This window comes from Bos mutus, chromosome 23 (genome assembly GCF_027580195.1).
Source record: "Bos mutus isolate GX-2022 chromosome 23, NWIPB_WYAK_1.1, whole genome shotgun sequence".
NCBI lineage: Eukaryota > Metazoa > Chordata > Mammalia > Artiodactyla > Bovidae > Bos > Bos mutus.
The window spans coordinates 40,843,812-40,866,170 of NC_091639.1; the positions used below are offsets into that span (position 1 = coordinate 40,843,812).

Sequence of the window (22,359 nt, forward strand, 5' to 3'; positions counted from 1 at the left end):
GTCCCAGATCAAGGTCGGGCAGGGTCATTTTCTGGTGAGGACTCTCTTCCTGATTTGTAGACAGTCACCTTCTTGCCTGTTTTCACATGGCCTTTCTTTGGTGCCTGTGTGTATCTTCACGCTATGTTAGGGCTTACGTCTGCCAATTAATTTTTTATTTTCTAGTTATTCTGTTTTCATTTTTCTGTTCTTTTTCCTATCTCCCTGTGAGTTTCTTGAAAACATTTTAAAATTCCATCTCTGTTTCTCTTTCTTTCTCTGTCTTCCTCTTCTTGTAAGGCCAGTAACCCTACTGAATTAAGATCCCACCTTTATGACCTAACTTAACTTTAATTACCTCCTAAAAGCCCTGTCTCCAAATACAGTAAACTGGGAGTTAAGGCTTCAACATACAAAGTTTGGAGGGACACAGTTCAGCCCAGAGCATTCATGAATTTGTTTCCCTTTTCAACTCAGTTTTTGCTTCACATGTTTTACTGCTGTGTTGTTTGGTACACATACATTTAGGATTGATATGTCTTCTTGGTGCACTGACCTTTTATGATTATATAGTACCCTCTTCTCTCTTATGATTGTCTTTGCTCTTGAAAGTTTGTTGCTGAGCTGTGAAAAATGCTGGGATCCTTGGCCTCCGGGGGAGAGGAATTCAATCCAGGGGACTTCCCTGGTGGCTCAGATGGTAAAGTGTCTGCCTACAACGTGGGAGACCCGGGTTCGATCCCTGCATCAGGAAGATCCCCTGCAGAAGGCAGTGGCACCCCACTCCAGTAGTCTTGCCTGGAGAATCCCACGGATGGAAGAGCATGATAGGCTACAGTTCACGGGGTCGCAGAGAGTCGAACAGGACTGAGCGACTGACCTGACCTGACCTGACCTGACCTGTCCATAGTCTACTGGTGTCATTGTTCACCAGTTCAACTAAAGTGTAGAAATCTTGTTTTATATCTCCTCACCTTCCTCATTTATAAAATTGTTTTAAACACTTCCTCTACTTGCATTTAGAACATTAAACAGTGCTAGGATTTTGCTTCAACCATCAAACATAATTTAGAAAACTCAGTGGGAGAGGGAAAGTCCGTTGTATTTACCCATATTTTTGCTTAATGTTTATCCTTCCTGATGTTTCAAGGTTCATTTTTTTCTTTTCCTTTTTCATTTCCTTTCTATTTAGACAAGTGTCACCATTCTTTTAGGGTAGGTCTGCTGGTGAATAAGTTCCTCAGTTTTCCTTCATCTGAGAATGTCTTGATTTTTTCTTCACTCCTGAAGGATATTTCTGCAGGGTATAGAAGTCTGGGTTCACAGTTCCTTTCAGCACTGGAAAAATATACCACTTCCTCCTGGGCTCCACGGTCCTGCTGACAAGTCAACTGTCTGTCATTCAAATTATTTTTCCCCGACAGGTAAGATGTCATTTTTCTCTTGCTGCTTTCAAGAATTTTTCTTTTGTCTTTTATATTCAGAAAATTAATTGTGATGGCATGGATTTCTTTTTATCTGGTTTGGGGTGTGCTCAGCTTCTTGATTCTGTAGGTCAATGAGAAGTCTTGAGCCATTATTGCATGGAGGTCTCTTTCAGCCCCACCCACTTTCTCTCCTGGGACTCTGCTGACATATGTGTTTGATCTTTTGTTAGGTCCCTGAGACTCCTTGTTTTTTTTAAGTCTAGTTTCTCTGTTCTTCTAACTGCGTAATTTCTATTGTTCTATTCTCTAGTTTGTGGATTCTTCTCTTGTTTATTCTGCTCTTGAGCCCATCCACTGAGATCTTTATTTTGGTTCCTGTTGTTAAGAGCAGCCACCTAATTGCTGGGTGATTGCAAGTTCCCAGTTAGGCCTCCTCTAATGCCACCCCAGAGGGTGTTAGGGCACCTTGATGTCTGGTGAGGAGGGACGTCTAGGCTTACCACTTGGCCTTTGCTGGCCTGTGGAAGGAGGGGCCAGTTTTTCTTCCGTGATGCTTGGATGAATTAGAGCAGTTCGTGTCTAAAAGCTGTCTTGCCAGGCTGCCTTCTTCCTTGTCCTCTGAGAGCAGGCTTTTGTTTGGGCTTTGTACCCACTGGTATGTCTGCCAGGGTTTTAATTATACTTGCAAGAAGAATAGGGGAAAGTCTGTCTACTCAATCTTCCTGGAAGTGGAAGTTGATTTACTTTTGATAGCTGTTGTCAAGTTGTCCTTAGTTACATACATGTGGTGCAAAGACTGTTCTCAGTTGTTTTTATAATGATGCATTTTGCTTTGCAGAAATGTTTGATTTTTATATAGTTGAATATATAAATCCTTAAGAAAGTGAACTCAGTTATGTAACATGTTTGGAAAGACCTTTCTCATGAAAAACTCTCTCTTCTGGCTTTGTTGGTTTTTTTCTGGTCTTGTTTTGTGAACCATCTGGAATTAATTTTGGTATAAGTAGCAATATAAATCTCCCTGCACCATTCCCACCACCCCCACGGCTACCCGCTTTTCCCAGCTCTATTTACTAAATAATAAATATTTTATGGTGTTGAGGAAATTCTTTAATTTGGTACATGCTTGTTTGTAACTGTAATAGCCAGTCCTGAGGAGAGCAGTCACAGAGCTGCAGGGGCTGTGCCGGGCGGTGGAGCTGAGACCCCCTCGGCTGCTGCTGGTGACGGCCAGTGCTGTGAGCTGAGAAGGCCTGCTGGCCCGCCCACTGGGTTTTGGGGGACCTGGACCCTTGCGAGGTTGGAGGCCAGAGGCACCGAGGCCAACAAGAGGGTGTCTAGACCAGCCCCCTGGTCACTGCACCTTCCGTCCTGACAGCCCTGCAGCCTGGGTGACGGTCCACGCCACATCTGTGAGAGGGGGACCAGTGAGAATGGGGAGCGGGGCATGTGGAGGCCTGGTTTGGGGTCCACAGTGCAAGCATGGGCATTGGAGGCAGTGCCCAATTCCTGGCCCCTGCTTCTGCTTCCAGGTCTTGAGGAGCAGGGGGTAGAGATAGGAGCGTGGACCGACTCATTGTGGGATGTGTCCCTCCACCCCCGCTGTGAGGCCGCCCCACCACCCTCGTGCCTCTCCCTGCAGTCCAGCTCTGGCTCCTCCTCGGTCAAGTGCAGTGTGGTCTATGGCCTGGCAGGCCGGGGTGCCCAACACGAACTAGGACAGCTGGACATCACTGGACTAGAGGGTTTCTAGGTGCCTCTCTGGAGAAGACAATGGCACCCCACTCCAGTACTCTTGCCTGGAAAATCCCATGGACGGAGGAGCCTGGTAGGCTGCAGTCCATGGGGTCACTAAGTCAGGCACGAATGAGCAACTTCACTTTCACTTTTCACTTTCATGCATTGGAGAAGGAAATGGCAACCCACTCCAGTGTTCTTGCCTGGAGAATCCCAGGGACAGAGGAGCCTGGTGGGCTGTTGTCTATGGGGTCGCACAGAGTCGGACACGACTGAAGTGATTTAGCAGCAGGAGCAGGCGCCTCTCTGGCTAGCCCTGGGTGGGCATTTTAACCTCTCTGAGCCTCAGTTTCTCCTCTGCAGAGAAGGCATTACCCAGGCAGGGGTGAGGGCTGATGGGGCGGTTGTTGGGGTCGTCAGTGTTGCCTGTCTTTCCAACGCTCTGTTGACCAGCAGCCTAGGAGCCAGCCGGCTTGGTGAGCACAACATCCCTCCCATCCCCACAGCTCAGGATGTCTGGAGAGCCTCGCTATGTGGCCTTGGGCTGGTAGCTAGTTGTCTGTATAAAACTTTGCCTCCACAATTGAATGCATTCCTGAAGGAGACTCTCCTTCCAGAGCTCTCGACTTCCATCGGCCTGATAACCCCGGCATTCAGTCAAGTCTGTGGCTGACCAGCCCAAGCCCTGCTCGGCATTCAGACCAGCCAAACCTGGGGAGGGGAAGGTGACCGCAGGGCCCTCACACCAGAGCAGGGTCAACGCTGACCAGCAGCCCTTCCTGTTGGAGAGTGCCGGGTGGAGCCAGTTCCCCAGACTGGTGCCAGCCAAGCAGAGTGGATCCTCATTAGCACCCAGAGCCAGCAGCTGGCCTGTGCCCGCGCTTCTGCTGGAAAACCGTCAGGAAATGTTCCAACTCAGACTCCACAACGTAAGGCTGGTTTCATGTCACTTCTCATTTATTAATTCAGTCTGTTCTAAGTTGTACAGTTACGAAAATAACAAAACCAAAGCCAAAAGCCCAGGAATATTTACACTCTCTCATGTAGTGAGGTCAGTCTATGCTGTCGCACAGGGTCGGTTACGCTTGGTACCACAAGATGTTCGTAATTTAGACAAAATCGGACAGATTAACAATTATATGTACAGTAAAATAGAAGGGGAAGTCATTCAAGTATCAAAATACAGACAAAGATTAAATAACATTTTATTACAATTCAGTCCCATTGCCACACCGTTAGCAACAACACTTTGTGAACTGCGTCTGACAGTCGTCCTGCAGGCCTGGGCCCCCCTACACAGGCTGAGGGCAGACCGGCCTGCTCAGCCCCAGGCTTCTCGAGGGACTCCCCAGAGCACTGGAGGCCCTGGAGGGGTGTGAGCATCGCAGAGGCAGAGCCTGTCTGGAAGGAAGCCCCGCTCACTCGGAGCAGCTGCGAGGAAGAGGGTGGACCAGAGAGCGCCTCCATCTCGAGTCCTGCCTGAAGGGCCTGCACACTTCAGAACGGGGCTGCGCTCGTGTGCAGAAGCGAGGCTTCTCCATGTGAAGCCTGTCCCCAATGTTATAATATTTCTTTCTAGGGAAGGGAGAGTACCTGTCCCAGAGGAGGAGTAAAAAAAGATCTAGCCCCTCCCTTTTTGACTACTGAGAAATAAACCAATCTCAAAATTCCAGAGCAGATTAGCCAAGGCTTTCCAATATGAAAACACCCTGAATAAATAAGATATAGCAGCTTCAAGAGGAGGAGACACCTACCTAGGACATAAAAACAAAAAACAGCTTGAAGAACTCATCGTAGTGTCTACAGTTTTCTTTATGGATCCACCACCCACCACGAGGGGCCTACTTAGAGGAGACCGGCCTTCCTCAGGAGGAAGAGGGCACAGCACGTGTGCTGTGGCCGGACCAGCAGTCTCCCCACCTAGCTTGGGCTCCTTGTCCATCCCTGGAAGAAGGATGGGCTGAATACTGCACAGTAGAACCGTCAGGCCCTGGGAGCGGCAGGACATGAAGTCAGACTTCGGTGTTGAAGTCCTTGTTTAGTACCGAAAGGGCAGGACCACCTGTCCCCATCCCAGAGTAAGGGCGACCCCCTGGGCCTGCGACCCCACACCCCTGGTGCGGACGGTGCAGGGGGCCTGCCCCCGGAGCTCCTGGCCGGGGGGTGGGGTGCTGCCAAGGCCTTGGACCTACTGACCCCAGGACCGACTGCACCGCGCCAGCAAAGGGCCTGCTTGGGGAGGAAAGGCTCTGCTCTGCGAGCTGCTAGACACACAGCTGACCTGGTCCAGCCCCAGTGAACAAGATCCTCCCATTCTACTGCCTCCAGGAGGAGCGACGCAACCAAAGGCGCAAAGCAAAGCCAGCCAGCAGGATGGCTCGGGCAGCGGCACTGCAGGCCCTGGAGGCCACGCTGGGGGAGCAAACGGCCTCTGCGCCCAGCCTTCTCCGCCCTCAGAGCCTGGGGTGAGCCCAGAGCTGAAAGGACAACAGTCAGACCAAAGTGAGTCCTAATCATACACACCTGATTAGATAAATCACACACCTGCAGGCAGCCACCTCAGCTGACCTACCCGTTAATGCCCAAGACAAACAGCTGCTTCCTCTCCTTTCTGATCCGACTCGGCCGGCCTGAGGTCACTGGAGGGCCCGTGGCCTGCAGCCCAGGGTGGTGTTCGGACCACGGCGGCCCGGGACCTGCTCGTCCTCTGCCTGGCTCGACCTCTACGCTCTGCCCGCCGGGGACGGAGTGGAAGCCGCCACAGCCGCGCTCGGCTCCGGGCAGGGACGAGAAACCGTGTGCGGCTCAGAAAGGAGCAGCGGCTGAAGGGGGCGCCTGTCGGGCCACTCGGTTCACCCAGCGCCTCCTCTCGGAGCTGCCCAAGCGCGTCCATGCCCTGGCCTGAGGACAGACCCTCGGACCGTATGGCCACTGGTCTAAAGATTGGCAGTTTAACCTAGAGGTTTGAGCCAAGTGTTAATTTTATAAAAAAATTTTTTTTTCTATTAAAAAACGTTTTCTGGACAAGTCACTTCTAGGGCCTCTGGAGTCCCTAGTCTCATCTGCTAGAGGCTGGAGGGCTGCTCGGCACCGGGGCAGGGCTCCCTCCACGAGGCCTGGCGGCGGGCCCGGGCCCACAGCCGGGAGGAGTCCTGCGGGCAGAGGTGGGCCTGGGTCTCCAATGCAGGTGAGGCGGCGGTGGCAGCGGCGGTGGCGGGAGCCTGCGCTCCGCACGGCTGTTTCTGCAGCACAGTCGGTTCCTCGGTGGCTCAGCTTGGCAGAAGCAAACACAACGGGGGGAGGAAAAGGTTAACCAAAGGGGCTGCACAGTGGAGGAGACGGAGAGGAAACAGGGAGGCAGAGCAGAAGGTCCCTCGCGGCCTCCCCGAGCACCCTCCGTGGCTCAGGCATCTGCTCGGAAGGCACGAGGGCAGGAGGCAGGAGACCCACCTCGGCTTGTCCACCGGGTTTCGGCTCTAAAGGAACCGCCGCCACTGAGCGGCGGTGCCCCCCGAGTCGCGCTCCGTGCTATGCTTCCCCCCACAGAACCGCGGCTCCCCACCCAAGGGCGCGGGGCCTCCACAGCCTCTGCGCCGCCTTCCCCGCTGCTGAGCCCTGACCCCACACCACGGAGAAGGGCCAGCAAGCACTGCCCAGCCCAGGTCCCCGCCCTCAGGCGGCGGCATCCCGAGGGGAGGAGGTGCAGGGCACCGACCCCCCTCCTGCGGGTCCCACAGGGCGGCCTTCCTCTTCCGCCCGCCTGTCACTCCCTGGCCAGGGCGTGAGGAGCCAATCCCACTCCATGCAGCTCAAGACCCCCGAGACAGAGACTCCAGGCGCGTGGAGCCAGCCTGTGGGTGTCTAGGCGCTCAGAGCCGCAGGCTTTGGAGCCAGGCATGTGCCCCAGGGGCCTCACAGCGGGCTGACCCCGGCCCAGCTGAGGTCTCATGGCAGGAAGACAGGCCACGGGCCAGCGTGAGCTGCGTGCAGGGGATCTGGCCCCAGGCGGTCACAGTGGTTGGTTGTGTCGGGAGAGGCGTGGCGAGCTCTCGGCAGCGCGGGACTCAAGCTGCGGGAGGAGCGGCAGGGAGCCCCGCCCCATTGGGGGGGGGCCGCTGCTTGGAGCCGGCCTCCCTCCGGGTCCAGCGAGCCTGCCGGCCGACGCCCTCCCGCTGCCCCACCTCAAAGGCAACTCGCCCCCCCGCCAAGCCGTCCTCGACCAAGGCGGGATTCACAGTGTCCGGTGGCTGGGAGAGCTGGCGCGGGAGGGGAGGCCCGGGGCGGGGGTGGGCCTTGGCCTCAGCGGGAGGAAGGAGCGCTGAGAAGAGCAGAGAGGCACCGGAAGGCACGAGAGACTAGCGGAGGCGGGGCTTAGAAGATAGTGGTCTCGTACTTGGTGCTGAGGCTCCGCTTAGAGTCTGGCTTGGGGTCCACGACCCAGGAGACGCTGGCGTGGGACTGGGCGTCGGGGTCCGTGTCAGGTGGTTCCAGCTGCCAAGGAGGAGGGGGCAAGGTCAGAGGGGCCGCACTGGCATCCGTGTCCCCGGGGGTGCCCTATTCTCCGCCAGAGAGCCAGCTCCCGGGGTGGGGAGCAGGAGGGGCACCTCGCGGGAGCGTCCCGGAAGGCTGTCTCCCGGGCGCGTGGAACGGCTGGGGTCCCTGGGCGGTTCCATGGCGCAGGAAGCAGGGAAGGGGTTTGGAAAACCCAAACCGTGGGGCCAGAGAGCTCCCCCGGGCAAGACCACGGCAGGCACCCTGACCTCTGGAGAGGAGGACACACAGCAGAGAGACAGGCCACAGCACAGGGGGGACGGTGCGGGGGCAGCTCAGGGAAGACGGGCACGCGGGGTCGGGGGCGCCAGCGTCTCCAGGAGCTCACGGGCACGCGGGGAGACTGACACACAGCGGGTACAGAGACCTTGGCTCCAGGACTAACAGACGGCAGCGGGAGGTAGGAAGGACGGTGGGCGGGGCGGGTGTGACAGTGACAACAGCGACTACCGGGGGGCGGCGGCACCTGGGGCGCGAGCAAAGCAGACAGACAGGCCGGGGTCACGGCCGCACGAGACCTTCCACGCCCGCTCCTCCCCGAGCCCTGGGCCCCGGCGCCCCGGGCCCCGGCGCCCCACCTACCGCTGACTTCCGCACGCCCACCCGGGGCTTCGGCACGGGCTTGGAAGATCTGGTCTCGATCACCTCAGCGGCAGAGGCCCCCACCGGCCTGGACTTCTGGGCCTGCAGGGCCAGCTGGTAGGCCACCTCGAACGCCTGGCCCAGCGTCAGGATGATCTCATAGGTCAGGTTCTGGGAGGAGGCAGGGCACAGGGTGAGAGGAGGGAGCAGGAAGCACCGCCCTGGCGCCCCCCCACCCCCCAGGACCCCACACAGGCTGGGCAGCAGCAATGCAGGCAAGGGCTGCCCTGAAAACGAAGTGTGTCCCGAGGACAGTCTGAACAAAGCGCACATTTTGTTTCCTTGTGGGTGATTCTACTGGAGAGACGAGCCCTGGGGGTCCCTGTGGCTTCAGGTCCTAGTGCCCAGAAATGACAGAGAAGGTGAGCTGTAGGAACTGGGACGGGCACCTTCTGGGGGATTTCCTCTTTAGAACAAGCCCTGAAATAGTTATTCTGTCCCGCTGTGCAGGTGAGGAGCAGGGAGGGGAGTTCCTAGCTCACAAGCCAGCGCATGTCAAAGCCCAGAGGCCGTGGCCGGGCCCAGAGCACCGACGGAGGTCCCCAGTGGGGCCCTGAAGACCTGGGGGCAGCAGCCCTGGCACAGGCCCCGTCTCAGGGCCGCCACATGAACACCTCCCGTCAGCCCAGCGGCGCCAGGGTGCAGCCCAAGCTGGGCTCTGGGGGAAGGAGACTCCCTGTCCCCAACAGGGAGGTGGAGGGCTCTTCAGGGAGACGGCCCCATGGGAGGGTCAAGCCACAGCCTGGGGAGGTGCAGCCCTGGCCCGGGAACACACACGCGGCCAGAAGCAGGGCAACTGCTGTCGCTAGAACCCTGGTCGAGCCACTGCTGCTCTGTGCGCCGGGCGTTCGCTCCTGACAGGCGCGGCTCGGTGCCCGCCAGGTGCCAGCACCCAGTGCGCGGGCCGCGTGGCCTCCACCTACCACATCCACCGTGCTGAAGACGTGGCAGTAATGGTGGCCAGTCTGCAGGTCCTTGGTGACGTAGGCAAAGGCGCACAGGTCCTCTGGGTCCTGGGCCGCGCAGGAAATGTTCCGGATCTCGTGCTCTGCGATGACATTCTGCGGGAAAAGCAGCTCTGCAGTGCCCGTCACCAGCCCAGGGCGTCGGCCAAATGCCACTTCCTCATCTGCTCTCTGGCGGGGTGGGGGTTGAGGATGGCGCCTAATCTCCTCTGATTTAGGTTTGGGGTCTCCACCCCTGACCACAGCAGCCGAGGGAGTAAATGTTCACATCCAGCCCCCTCTGCCCTCCAGGGCCCGAACGTGGGGCCTGGGGGTGTCCGGGCTCAGTAAGTGCATCACAGCATTAAAGGCCTGTGAGCAGTGAAGTGGCCAGTGGAGCCCACGCTGAGGAAGACAAGCTGTCACCTGGGACCCAGGTAAGGGGGTGCACGAGAGACCGACACCGGGCCAGGGTGGAGGTGGGACCAGACGGGGACACTGAGGAAGATAAGCTGTCCCCTGGGACCCAGGTGAGGGGGTGCACGAGAGACTGACACCGGGCTGAGGTGGAGGTGGGACCAGGCGGGGACTCTGAGGAAGGCGCCCCGCTGGCGGGGTGAGGGCGGGGAGGGGACACACCTTGTTGGAGGCATCGATGAACTTGACCCCTTTGTACGTGATGGACAGGATGATGGTGGGGATCTTCCTCATGTGCTCTGTGGATTTCTACAGCAAACGGGAGGCCCGTCAACGCCGCTCCTCAGGGCAGGACCCCGCAGCTGCAGCTGGTGCCACCGTTTGCTGCCTGCCATCCTAGCCGCGCCCAATACACCACTGCCCGTGACAGCCTACCCGCATCTTGGCACAGGCGTCTTGTGTGGATTCTGTCCCTCGCAGATCTTTGATCAACATGGAGCCCAGATACTGTGGGAGCGAGCAGTAGGTGCGTTCAGGTGTCCTGTGTCACCATGCGGGGACTGCCCAGCCGATCTGGACCCTCTCCCGTGACTCCCCTCCCCGCAATGCCGGGACGGCTGAAGAGCTGAGAATAGCATGGGGGCCCTGGGCTGGAGGTAGGGGTTACTCACGTTGGCTTCGTAACCGCAGGACTCGAAGATGAGTTTCTCCGGCTGGTGTTGCCAGCTCTGCACAGGGGCGTAGGGGGCAGCCAGGCTGGGGGGCCGGAGGGTCAGCTTGGCCTCTCGGTGCTCCTCCTGCAGAACATATGGGGCCCCAGGTCAGCCTGCTGCTCAAGGGGCTCCTGAGCGCCCCGCCTGGCTCTGGCCTGCCAGCCACCTCCAGGAGCTCCAGGGCAGAGGCAGACCAGCTGTTCAGATGGGCTGGGGCAGAGGTGAGGCCTGTCCAGGCTGAGAACAGGTAGGGAAGCCGGGAACTCAGCCGCCCATCCGTGAGCAGCTCCACGTGGAAGGCTCCGTGGTGTCGGAGACGATCTGATCCTGGGGTAGTGGAGCGGCGAGGATGTCTCCGTGGTCACGGATGTGCTTTATAGGGGTCCTCGTGACAGGAGTCGGGGTGTGGGGGTGACGGGGTCCTCAACTAGGGTATGGGTGGAAGGCATGGGGACGAAGGGAAATTCAGGACTCCCAGCAAGGTGGAAAGTCTTGATAGAGAGTCACCAAGACTGCCAGACAGCGTGCTTTCTGAATCCTGTAAAATTCACAGTTGTGCTGGTGCAAAGGTGCGGGGACTCCTCAGAGGCCGGAACTGAGATGAGTGAGTCGTAAGAGAAGAAGCGGGTCAAAGACATGGAGCGAAGGCTCGCCCTGTGGGGGATGCGGGCCAGGCCACACCTGGGGGGCGGGATGAAGCCTGCGGCCTGTGCCAGGCAGGGGGAGCCCTGTCCTGCCGGGAGGGGTGCAGGGACCCCGTCTGGGCCCCCCGCCCGCCCACCTGGGTTCTGAAGCGCTCTGCCCGAGAGGGCGCCGCAGGCTCGTGCAGGCTGTCATGCGGCCTCCTGCCCGCGTCCCCAGGAGGCAGCAGCAGGTCAGCTGACCGCCCGGCACAGGAGTCGTTCTGGCTCAGCGGGGACGACGTCTGCGAGAACAGGTCCTGGCACTGCGGCGGGGAGAGCTGTGAGTCTGGGGGCCGCCTGGCTGGGCCTCAGGCTGCCGGTATCAGGGCCCAGCCCCGGGGTGGGGATCAGTGAGAAACTGGTATCGGGGCCCAGCTCCAGGGGAGAGTCGGTGAGAAAGGGCAGGAGCTGGGCGTCGGGCCAGACTCCTCCAGCCAGAAAGCCCTGACAACTGGGCCCTGCAGGTGGGCAGCCCGGAGCGTGCAGGGAGGAGGGGTGGTTGTAGGGCGGGGAAGCGCGCTCCACCTTCTCAAAGAGAAAACTGTCTGCCACAGCTGATCGGGCCCTGGGGATGCGTGACTCAATCTCAGGGTCCCTCCTGAGGAGACATTGTGCTCCCGATGACACCCTGTCTCCTTGGCTTCCATGTCTGAATGTCAGCGGAGTGTATGGTCTCGGAACCAGCCTGGGCCCGGGCTTCCTCACGTGTGAAAGGGTGAAACCGTGCCCACTTTGAGGCTGAGACTCTAGCTCCGGCCCACCCACTGCCCACCAGCAGCCTTGCAGGTCTGGGGAGAGTCATCCTGAACCACAGGCTCACAGTCTAACCTACTTTTCAGTCAGAAATGAGGAGCATTGAGCAACAAAACATCTGTGAGATTTTAAAAATCACAGGGATTTCCTTCAGAAGCTCAGGAAGGCCCAGCCCTGCCGTGTTCTAGGCTTTGTCTCTGGCTCATGTCAGACCGCCCGAGGGGACTCCAATCCCCAGACAGCTGAACGGGACATTCAGACATGGCCCTAGCCGTTTGGGATTCGGGTATTTGTTTTCCTAACTTCCCCAACACTTGACCCCAACACTAGGAGGAGAGGGATCGGCTCAGCTGCTCCTTTCCTATAGAGGTGACACTGTCTCTGAGAAGCTCCTAAAGGATTCTTTTCAGTTCCTGACAGCACAAAGCACACGCGCCTCCCTCTCTGCCCGCCCCACTCACTCTCAGCTGGGAGAACCGCGGGGGCTTCTGGGGCGGCTCCTCGTAGGGCCTGTCCGCCAGGGAGGCGATGATGCGCTTGCGATGGCCGAGCAGGTGCACCTTCAGGACCTGGGGGGTGGTGGGGAGCAGTCAGGGGACGACTGGGCATCCAGGGACACTCATGCTCAGGACTGACCAGCCAGGCCTGCGCAGAGCTGTACTCACGTTGACAAGCTCCAGCTCCCAGAGGTTCTTCACAGTGTCAATGGAGCTGTAGCCACTCGACAGGAAGGAATGGACATAGTCCTGAAGCCCCAGTGAGTCCAGCCAGGAGGGCACTGACGGGGGGCTGTTGCCGTCGTAGCCCAGCGCCTTCACCTGTGCAGCGAGGACAGGAGGCAGGGCTGACAAGGACCCCGGGGATGCGGGAGACCAAACTGGAGGCTGGGGTAGGAGTGGGACAGTGCCTGAGGACCCACAGGGGCCTATGAGCTCAGCACCCGAGTCCCTCGGCTCACACAGCTGTCTCTGCCTCACCTGGGACCACCCGGGCACCCCAGGTCTGCCGAATCAGGGCCCAGCTGAGGCGGGAAATCAGTGAGAAAGGCAGGTGCCCTGTCAGGTGAGGCTAGATGGGGAGGAGGGTCTGTGAGGCCCCTTCTATGCCCGACATGGTCATGGACCTGGCGGGACAAGGAGATGGTGCGCATCCGTGGGGACTCGTCTGTGCGCCCTCAGACCTTGGCAGTAGAAGGGACCAGGGGACTCTGTGCCAGCAGAGCTGAAGAGAGGCTCAGGCCTACCGCCCACAGCCCCCCAGGCAAAGACCGCTTCCTGTGCTGCCCCACACCCCGGGCCTCAGGCCTCGGGGAAGGCCTGGCCTCCAGGTGATGGGCTACACCTGCGGGCACCAGGCTCCACGCCAGATGACATGTTCCTGAGGCTGGACTACATGTGCACTGTGCCTGGGGCTCTGCTGCCCTTGGAACGTGGCAAAGAGGTGAACAGGACACTGTGCTTCCTGTGGGGCTCCCAGGACGGGGCAGACCCCCCTTGGTGGCCCCCAAGCCCCAAAGCCTGCCCTGCCCCTTGCTGAGGCTGAGGCGCTGCGGGTGGCACCTTGGGCAGGGACCTTGCGGCCTGGAGCAGCTTCCGCCTGTGCTGCGCATCACTGATGCCGATTTCCCGCAGGTCCTGATCTTCCATCACGTTAGGCCCCTGAGAGGAGAAAGGAGAACGTGAGGGCCTCCTGCATGAGGCCGTGAGGCCAGCCTGTTATGGCCCCTTGCCAAGTTCTTCTTCGCCACCAGCACCATGAGGGTGTGAGCCCTGGGGCACCCTGCGAGGCCAGGATGGGCTACACAGGGCCTCATATAGCAGGGAGACAAACCTGCCCGGCTGCCCACCTGTCCTGAGCGGCTCCAGGGCGCGGACCTGGGCCACAGCAGGCAGCGCACAGGCCCTCGCCCACCTGAGCCCATGTGCATTTACCTGGGGGGCAGATCTGACAACTCCCCAAGGTGATCGTATCCGACTCTTTGCAACCCCATCGACCCAGGTCTCCCACACTGCAGGCGGATTCTTTACCAGCTGGGCCCCAAGGGAGGCCCTCCCCCCAAGGTGAAGAACAGGATTAATTTCCAGGTTCCTTACAGATACGATTTTGTGATTTTAGGTTAAAACAGCCACCCTGGGTCGGTGGCAGGGGCAGGCACCCAAGGAGGAGAGGAGTCTCAAGGAGGACAGGAGTCTCAAAGCGGAGACCTGCCTGGGAGAGGAGGGAGGGGCAGTGGAGGGCGAAACGGAGGGTGGCTGGCGTTTGTCGCGTCCCTGCTGCGTGACAGGGACGAGGAGCTTTCACGTGCACTCGCCCACTTCAGGCTCACAACCTTGTGTTAGGTTCTGTTTGCATCCTCATTTTACAGAGAAGGAAACTGAGGCACACAGAGGTCAGAAACACATCCGAAGTCACACATCTCGTGGTGGAGCTAGGATCTGAGAGGGTCTGACTGCACTCACCACTCCTAACCCCTATCGTGCTGTCTTTAGTTACTCACAGTGGTGTCACAAGATAGGGTTTTTTTCAGATTATGATACACGAAAAGTCATGCGTTCTGCCTGTCTCTCAGCTACAGAGCCCCAGCCCCCAAGAGCAATGGTTCCCACTTTCCTGGATATCCCTCCAGACCCCAGCTGGGCACCTACACACATGCACACTTTATTCCTGCATAAATACGATTTTTGACACACTGTTCACAACCACTTAGTATATATAGGAGATCACTTTGCATCAGTGTATGGAGACCTGTCCTTTCTTTTAAAGCTGCATAATCATCCAGGGTCATGGATGATTATAAATGTATGAAACTGAATATTATACATTTTTACACCAGTTCTGTGTTGAAGGATGACTGCTTCCAATTTCTGCTTTTACAGCTGGCGCTGCACAAACCCCCTCTATGTGCATCGTTCTGTGGTGGTTATCAAGAAGAGAGACTGCTGCCAAACCATTCTCGAGAAAGAAGAACAAAGCTGGAGGTATCACTCCCTGTCTTCAGACCACACGACAAAACTGCAGTAATCAAAACAGTATGGCAGTGGCACAAAAACAGACGCATAGATCGACGGGACAGAACACAGCACCCAGAAATAAAGCCACACTTACATGGTCATGTAATCTTAGGCAAAGGAGGCAAAAAATATACAGTGGGAAAAGACAGCCTCTTCAATAAATGGTCCAGAAAACTGGACAGCTACCTGCAAAATAATCAAAACTGTTGTTCCACTTTCTCCTACCATATACAAAAATGAAATGTGAATGGATTAACGATTCAAATATAAGACCTGAAACCATAAAACTCCCAGAGGAAAACATAGGGAGTACACTCTGACATCAGACTTAGCCCTATTTTTTAGATCTGTCTTCTCAAAGGAAACAAAAGCAAAAATAAACAAATTGTACTATATCAAACTAAAAAACTTTCAGACAGAAAGAAACTATCAACAAAATGAAAGGGCAATCTACTGAATGGGAGAAGATATTTGCAAACAACGTATCAGATAGGTTGTCAATATCCAAAATATACAAAGAACTCATAATCAATATTTAAAAAACCAAATAACCTGATTGGAAATTTTTCTATTCAGATCCTCTACTCATTTTTTTTTATTTTATTTTTAAACTTTACATAATTGTATTAGTTTTGCCAAATATCAAAATGAATCCGCCACAGGTATACATGTGTTCCCCATCCTGAACCCTCCTCCCTCCTCCCTCCCCATACCATCCCTCTGGGTCATCCCAGTGCACTAGCCCCAAGCATCCAGTATCGTGCATCGAACCTGGACTGGCATCTTGTTTCATACATGATATTTTACATGTTTCGATGCCATTCTCCCAAATCTTCCCACCCTCTCCCTCTCCCATAGAGTCCATAAGACTGTTCTATACATCAGTGTCTCTTTTGCTGTCTCGTACACAGGGTTATTGTTACCATCTTTCTAAATTCCATATATATGCGTTACTATACTGTATTGGTGTTTTTCCTTCTGGCTTACTTCACTCTGTATAATAGGCTCCAGTTTCATCCACCTCATTAGAACTGATTCAAATGTTTTCTTTTTAATGGCTGAGTAATACTCCATTGTGTATATGTACCATAGCTCTCTACTCATTTTTTAACGACATACAGATGACCAAGAGACACATGAAAAGATGCTCAACATCACTAATTGTTAGGAAAATGCAAATTAAAACCACAAGGAGACATATCACTTTACACCTGTCAGAATGGCTATTATCAAAAAGACAACAAAGAAGTACTGGCAAGGATGTGGACAAAAGGGGAATCTCATGCACTGCTGGTGAGACTGTAAATCGGAGCACTGACAGATGAGTAGTGTGGTGTACACACACAGGAATACTACTCAGCCAAAAAAACAGGAAGGGGACTTCCCTGGTGGTTCAGCGGTTAAAAGAATTTGCCTGCAAATGCATGCAGGGTTGATTCCTGGTCTGGGAAGATGCCACACGCCGCAGGGCAAGCAAGCCTGTGCGCCACAACTGCCGAGCCTGTGCTCTGGGGGCCTTGAACCGTGACTACTGCAGCCGGGGTGCCCCACAGGCCGTACCCCACGTGGAGAGGGTAGCCCCCTTTCCATAGCTGGAGAAAGCCTGTGCACCACAACCACCAACCAGCACAGCCAAATAAATGAAACCATGCTTTAAAAAAAGAACGACATCTTGGCACTTGGGACAGCGTGGATGGGGTCCAGAGTGCATTATGCTGAAACAGACAAATACGGTATGATCTCACTTATACGTGGAATCTAAAAAATGAACGAGCAAACCAAAATGGAGAGAGACTCATAAAGCGGACGAACAGGTGGTTGCCAGAGGGGAATCAGGTGAGATGGAGGGGAACGGGTAAAGGGGATTAAGAGGTACAGACTTCAGTTACAAAATAAATAAGCCATGGGGATATAACGTACAGCCTAAGGAATATGGTCAGTAATGTCGTAATAACTTCACATGGTGACAGACGGTTACTAGACTCACTGTGATCATTTCATAACGTGCCAGATGTCAAATCATTATGTAGTACACCTGAAACTAATATCACATGTCAACTATATTTCGATTTTAAATTTTCAAAAAAGGGTATAAAAGAAGTTGCTTGGGCAAGGGTATGTGTGTTCAGAAGGCTGACAGACGTCTTACTCTTGTCAGTGCAGCTGTTTAGAAATGGCTTCTCACTGCATGTCTTAACACAAGATCAGCCCACTCGTAGGTGAGCTCAAGCATCCTTTCATGTTTTATCTGTCAAGTACATACACAGCACTTACTGCCCCCCTCCATGTGCGACATGCTTTGCACTTGCTGAACTACTGAATAATGGGGACTACTGTTACCCCATTTTACAGCTCAGGGAGCTGAGGCCCGGAGAGAACCAGTGACCTGTGGGGCCGAGTTCAGCCCAACATTCGTGTCCATGCAGCTCTGGGGTGGGTGCTGTGAGCAGCCACAGCTGCTGCTTCAGGAATTACTTTATCCTGCACTTGATCTGCAGGAACTCTTTACACAGTGAGGAAATCAACGCTTTACTATGAAGAGCTGGGCGTGTGTCTTTGCTGTTTGTCTTTGTCCCTGAACTGTTACGCTGGCTTTGTTCAGGCAGAAGCTGTCTGCTTGCACTGGAACTCCCACTTTTCTCATGGAGCTTCTCTAAAGTTTCATCAGGCTTAGAAAATCCTTTCTGGGATTTTTAAAACAATTCTTCCACAGTTTTTCCCCCGTAACTTCAGTTTCATTTTTTACAATCCAATCTTTAATCTACCTCAAATTTATTTTGACATAAGGTTTAAGGGTCCACTTAATATTTTTTTCCAGGCAGCAGATGGTCTATTTCTTGAATGAGCTATCTTTTCTCCACCAATCTGAAATGACTTCTGATGTGTCCTAAATTCCTGTTTCCAGGATTTTTTCCGGACTTTGTATTCTGTTGAGGTGGATATTATTTATGCCCGCTTTACAGAGAAGGTTAGTAAGTGGGGCCAGCTCATGCAGACCATTACCTGGTGGCTTCACCTCTGTGCCCAAGCTGCAGTGACTGCTGGTGTGGGAGCCTCCCGAAAGCCTGTGCCTGGTGACAGAAATCTGGCCTCACAGAGGACAGGCCGTAAGCAAGACAGCTCTAAAGCCGGACTACTCTGCTCAGGCTGCAGGGCACACCCCTCTGCTGGGACCCTAGAGATCCCTGGGCCTGCAGAGTGTCCTCTGGGCCCTGGCACCACTCTCAAGTCTGACCAGCTTCCAAGTCACCCCTGAATCCAAGAGTCGCCACGCCGAGTTCCTGTCGTTACTCTGGGCCCAGGTCTAGGGTATGCTGGTGGGGAAAAGCGGTGGGGGAAGAGGGGGCAGGCTTTCTGGTGACGATGAGGACCCCTCAGCGAGGACCCGAGAGTGAGCCTCTGAGAGGGCGGCACTGCAGCGACGCTCTGAAAACCCACTGCAACCCTGACGTTCCCTCAGAAGCCTTCACAAACATTTAGGGTACCGCTAATACTGAACTGAAGCCTGACCACCAGGAAACTAGATCCAAGTGGAGACAAGGCCATCATGAACCAGACCTCCAGGCAAGAGAATGGGGGCGTATGCAGCTTTGAGGAGAAAGAGGCAGATGTCCCAAACAAAGGACGTGACGGAAAATCAGAGCAAACAGCTGCCGGAGTATGCCCTGGGCACAGCGCAGGGTCCTGAGTTCCTAAACCTGCCATGTCTACATTCTGTGGGATTAGTTTGTGTGGTGGCTATCAGGCCCCCAAATCCTCAAAGACAGGAAACATTCTGGAAGTTACTCCACTCTCCTGGCTGAGGAAGAAACCTTTTCACAAGGAGGTTTATGGGGAAAGGGGACCTCCTACTTTGTTCACCTCCTGCCACACTAATGCTGACCAAGAGCTGACTATATGCCAGTCCGCGTTCCAAGTTCCCAGTGAGCGAACAGTTAGGGAGCTAACCGAGCAGAACGGCTCACTGGCCTAATAAGCATTTCAGTGAACAGAGATTTCCTGAGATTTTATTAGTTTCCAAGTCTAAGTGAAATCTGAAGCAGAACTGCTGACGCTTGGCTTGGTTAGGTTCCATCCCTAAGGGGGAGGGGACAGGCGTGAGCAGCGTCCTGGCGCATCCTCCTGGAGAGGCGTGTGCGTGCAGCGTGCCAGCCTGTGGAAAGGCAGGCTGGGAGACGGCACACCTGGGCTCTGTCCCCCTGCCCCACCACGGCCAGTGTCAGCCCTGGCAGGACTTGACCTCTGCTCCAACAAAGGCCCATGAGCTCTGACGAAGAGGGCCCGCTGGGCAGAGACTGGATTCCTCGGGAGGGGTTTTGTCCCTCAGCAGTAGTTCCAGACCCGCCACTTGGCCCGCCCCCCCCAGCCTAATTTCCATATTCTGTATGGCCTCTCTCTCTTCTCAGACAACCATTCAGCCATTTCTCCTGCCAGGAGTCATTAAAAAAAAAAACAAAGGCTGAAACCTCCTCTCTTGGGGGAGAAAGAATGAGACCGAGCTACTGTCCCCAGCCTGACTGGGCCTCCGGGGAAAAGCCCCGCAATGATGCTCCTCCCCCTCCCCGCCCCACCCAAGTCTTTCTTGGGCCTCGAGGAACAGGGATGGTAGGAAGAGCTGTTCCAGAAGGATAAGTGTGCTGGGGTGAGGGGTCAGGGGCTTGCCTTGATGCACACAGAATGCAGATGAAGACCTCAGGAGCAGATTTCTCAAATTAGGGGAGGGGAAGATGGGAGGATGAGGGAAGAGCCAGCTGAGTGTGCTGAGCGGCTGACAGTCACCACACCCCTGGCTGTACTGATCTGTGGGGCCTGCCTGAGCCCCTAAGAAGGCTCCTTAACACCTGAGCAGCTAGGTCAGTGACCACATCATCGGGGCCCCTGGCCGCCTCCAGAGCTGCTGGGCACCAAGGGGGTAGCTAAGTGCTTCCTTGGGCCCTGGCTGGTTCAATGTGATACTTATGCTTTCTCTGCCTTCCAGGACTTTGCAGATTTCCACTGGGCCCTGCTTCAATCTCTCCCTCATATTAAAGGAGAAAAAATTTTTTTCTAAGTAGAAAAGTTGTAAGTTTATTTTTGAAAATTCTGAAAATAAAAAAGTATAAAGAAAAATGTAAAGCCACTTACAAATCCATTGCCTCTGGTGGGGGTGGGGGACCGAGCTTACCATTTGGGAGAAGTCTTTTCAGTGACAATATTTTGGCAGAATTGGGACTGTGGTCTATATGTTATTTACTTAACCTGCCTTTTCACATGCTGACACGCTTGCGCACTGAACCGTCTGCCATGGACCCCCAACGACCGCACGCTCTCCAGGGCGCGTGCGTCCTGTAACGTCACCCACGGCGTTACTGGCTACAGCAGCAGGGCTGTTAGGGGCACAGTCATCTGGGCGCGGGTCGCTGAGCACGGAACAGGACAGGACCCTGGTCTGAGCCAGGACCACCTTCCCAGGCTGAGTGGCCACAGACACGTGGTGGTGGGTGGGCTACGAGGGAGAGCGAGGAGAGCACACGTCTTCCCCAAACCACAGCCCCAGACCCAGGGAGCTCGGGGAGCAGGGGGCTGGCCCAGGGAGAGTGGGGAGGACCACTGGGAGAAGGAAGAGGAAGCGAAGATGGCAGGGCTCTGCTGCTCACCTCTGTGGCCTATGGGTATGAATAATGATGGAAAATAGAAGCCATGCTCCCTGAAGCATCATGTGTCCACTCATCCAGGGGTCAAGGGCTTCCTGTGCTCTACCCACTGGGCAAGGCAGCTGTGGTGTAAAAGAGTAAGACCTGGGTTCTGGGCTTCCCTGGTGGTCCAAGTAGTTGGGAATCTACTGTGCAGCGCGATCCCTGGTCCAGGAATGAAGATCTCACGTGCCGCAGACAAACTAAACCTGTGCGCCACAACTCCTGAAGCCCACGCCCTAGAGGCCAAGCTCCACAAGAGAAGCCACTGCAACGAGAGGCCCACACACCGCAACTCGAGAGGAGCCCCCTCTCACTGCTACTAGAAGAAGCCCGCACGGAGCAACAAGACCCAGTGCAGCCAAAGAAGAACTGGGTTCAAGTCCCTTACAAAGTCAGAACTTTATAAACAGGAACAAAGCCACCAGTCCATGCAGGTTAAGTAACGAATTCCTGGCGCTGAGCGCTGACCTGCTGGCAGGAACCAGCACTCCGCAGCACTTCCTGTGTGCACCTGTTCGCCGCTGCCTGGCCTCGCCGACCCCTGCCTTCCTGGGGCGTGGTCACAAGACTTCCCAGACTGACGCCGTCCCCAGCTCATGGGTGCCCTACAAAAAGCTCGCCATCCTCGGCAGCAGGAGCAGCTCAGCCTTGACCTCCATCCCACCCTGCCCAGCCCTGTCCTCAGCTGGAGGCACAGAACACCAAGGGTGACCAGAAGCAACTAGTTCTCAGATGAGGATGAAGCGCAGAAGCTACCGGCTCCTACATCCGCAGGCCAGAGGCCGTCTCCCCGGTCAGTCTCGGCGGAGGGCTGTCAGGGATGGCTCTCCTCCCTGGTGGAGGGAAGCCACACCCCTGATGGCCCTGTTCTCCCAGGAAGGCCCCGGGGCCCCCCTTCTCTCTGATCCAGGCGCAGTCTCCTCCTGCCCATCTGCTGCCTATCGCCCCTGAATGTCTGCCTTGCCAAGGCCTTATCTGACGTCAAGATGCCATAAGCACTTCAAGTCACCAGTGCAGACCCAGGTCAGTGAGTCAAGGGGCCTGGATCCAAGACCACCCAAAGCAGGCTTCACCTCGCATGTCTGAGGATAAAGCTGATCTCTGCTTCTGCCACCTTCCCACCTCAAGTTCTCACACTCGGCCATGGAAAGTCTCAGTGGCTGCTCTGGGTGACCACAGCTAATGCTGTGCTGTCTTCAGAGCTTACGTGCAGAAAGAAGAAGGAAGCAGTCAAGTGAGATCCTGTGGGACACGGATGGGGCGGGGGTACAGAGTAACCTGCCTGAAATCATGCAAGGGACCTGGACGAAACCCAGATCTCCTGACTCCCAGCTGCTTCTCAGGGCAGGTGATTAGGCCCTGCCCATGTTTTCTCCTAAGCTTTTCCCTGTCCAGTTTCCTCAACTGTGGCCTCAGCCAGCTGCCCGAGGCCCTGGAGCTTCCCTGAGGGTGGAAGTCCCCAGGGCCTGAGCCCCACCAGCTCCTACCCCAGCCTCTTGTAGACTGGCCCTGACAGAGTGCGGACAGAATGGTCTCCAGCCATGGCATCTACCTGGGAGAGGGGGCTACAGGGCACCAGAGTGCGAGGCGAGGGTATTGCTCTGGGCCCAGGAGACCTGGCTTCTGCTTGAGGAGCAGCCTTGAGCAAGTGACACTCCTGGGGTCCTGGGTGTGCTGTCCACGGAGGCTGGGAGTCGAGACGGGCCTCAGGGACACCTGAGTCATAGCTGATGTCTGCCAGGGACACACGGGCCCTACTGCTCTGCCCGCTGCACTCCTGCACATGCACCCTGGGGGTCGACTAACCGAACACAGAGACGTGCTGAG

At 55.8% G+C, this 22,359-nt stretch overlaps 1 protein-coding gene across 7 annotated transcripts in view; it reads right to left on the bottom strand.

The window, feature by feature from the left end:
* Positions 1-4,324: 4,324 nt before the first annotated feature.
* ANKS1A (ankyrin repeat and sterile alpha motif domain containing 1A) overlaps positions 4,325-22,359 on the bottom strand; it is a 168,730-nt gene continuing 150,695 nt past the window's right edge. For 3 of the 7 annotated variants that reach the window (XM_070361280.1, XM_070361278.1, XM_070361281.1), the window contains 11 exons: positions 13,406-13,504; positions 12,512-12,664; positions 12,308-12,415; positions 11,192-11,356; positions 10,369-10,494; positions 10,133-10,204; positions 9,920-10,006; positions 9,260-9,397; positions 8,277-8,447; positions 8,062-8,160; positions 6,423-7,634 (listed from right to left, as the gene is read on the bottom strand). In XM_070361280.1, coding sequence (XP_070217381.1) covers positions 7,515-7,634; positions 8,062-8,160; positions 8,277-8,447; positions 9,260-9,397; positions 9,920-10,006; positions 10,133-10,204; positions 10,369-10,494; positions 11,192-11,356; positions 12,308-12,415; positions 12,512-12,664; positions 13,406-13,504 — 1,338 coding nt within the window. In that variant the 3' untranslated portion in view covers positions 6,423-7,514. The other 4 variants (XM_070361284.1, XM_070361282.1, XM_070361279.1 and 1 more) reach the window with 3 other exon arrangements.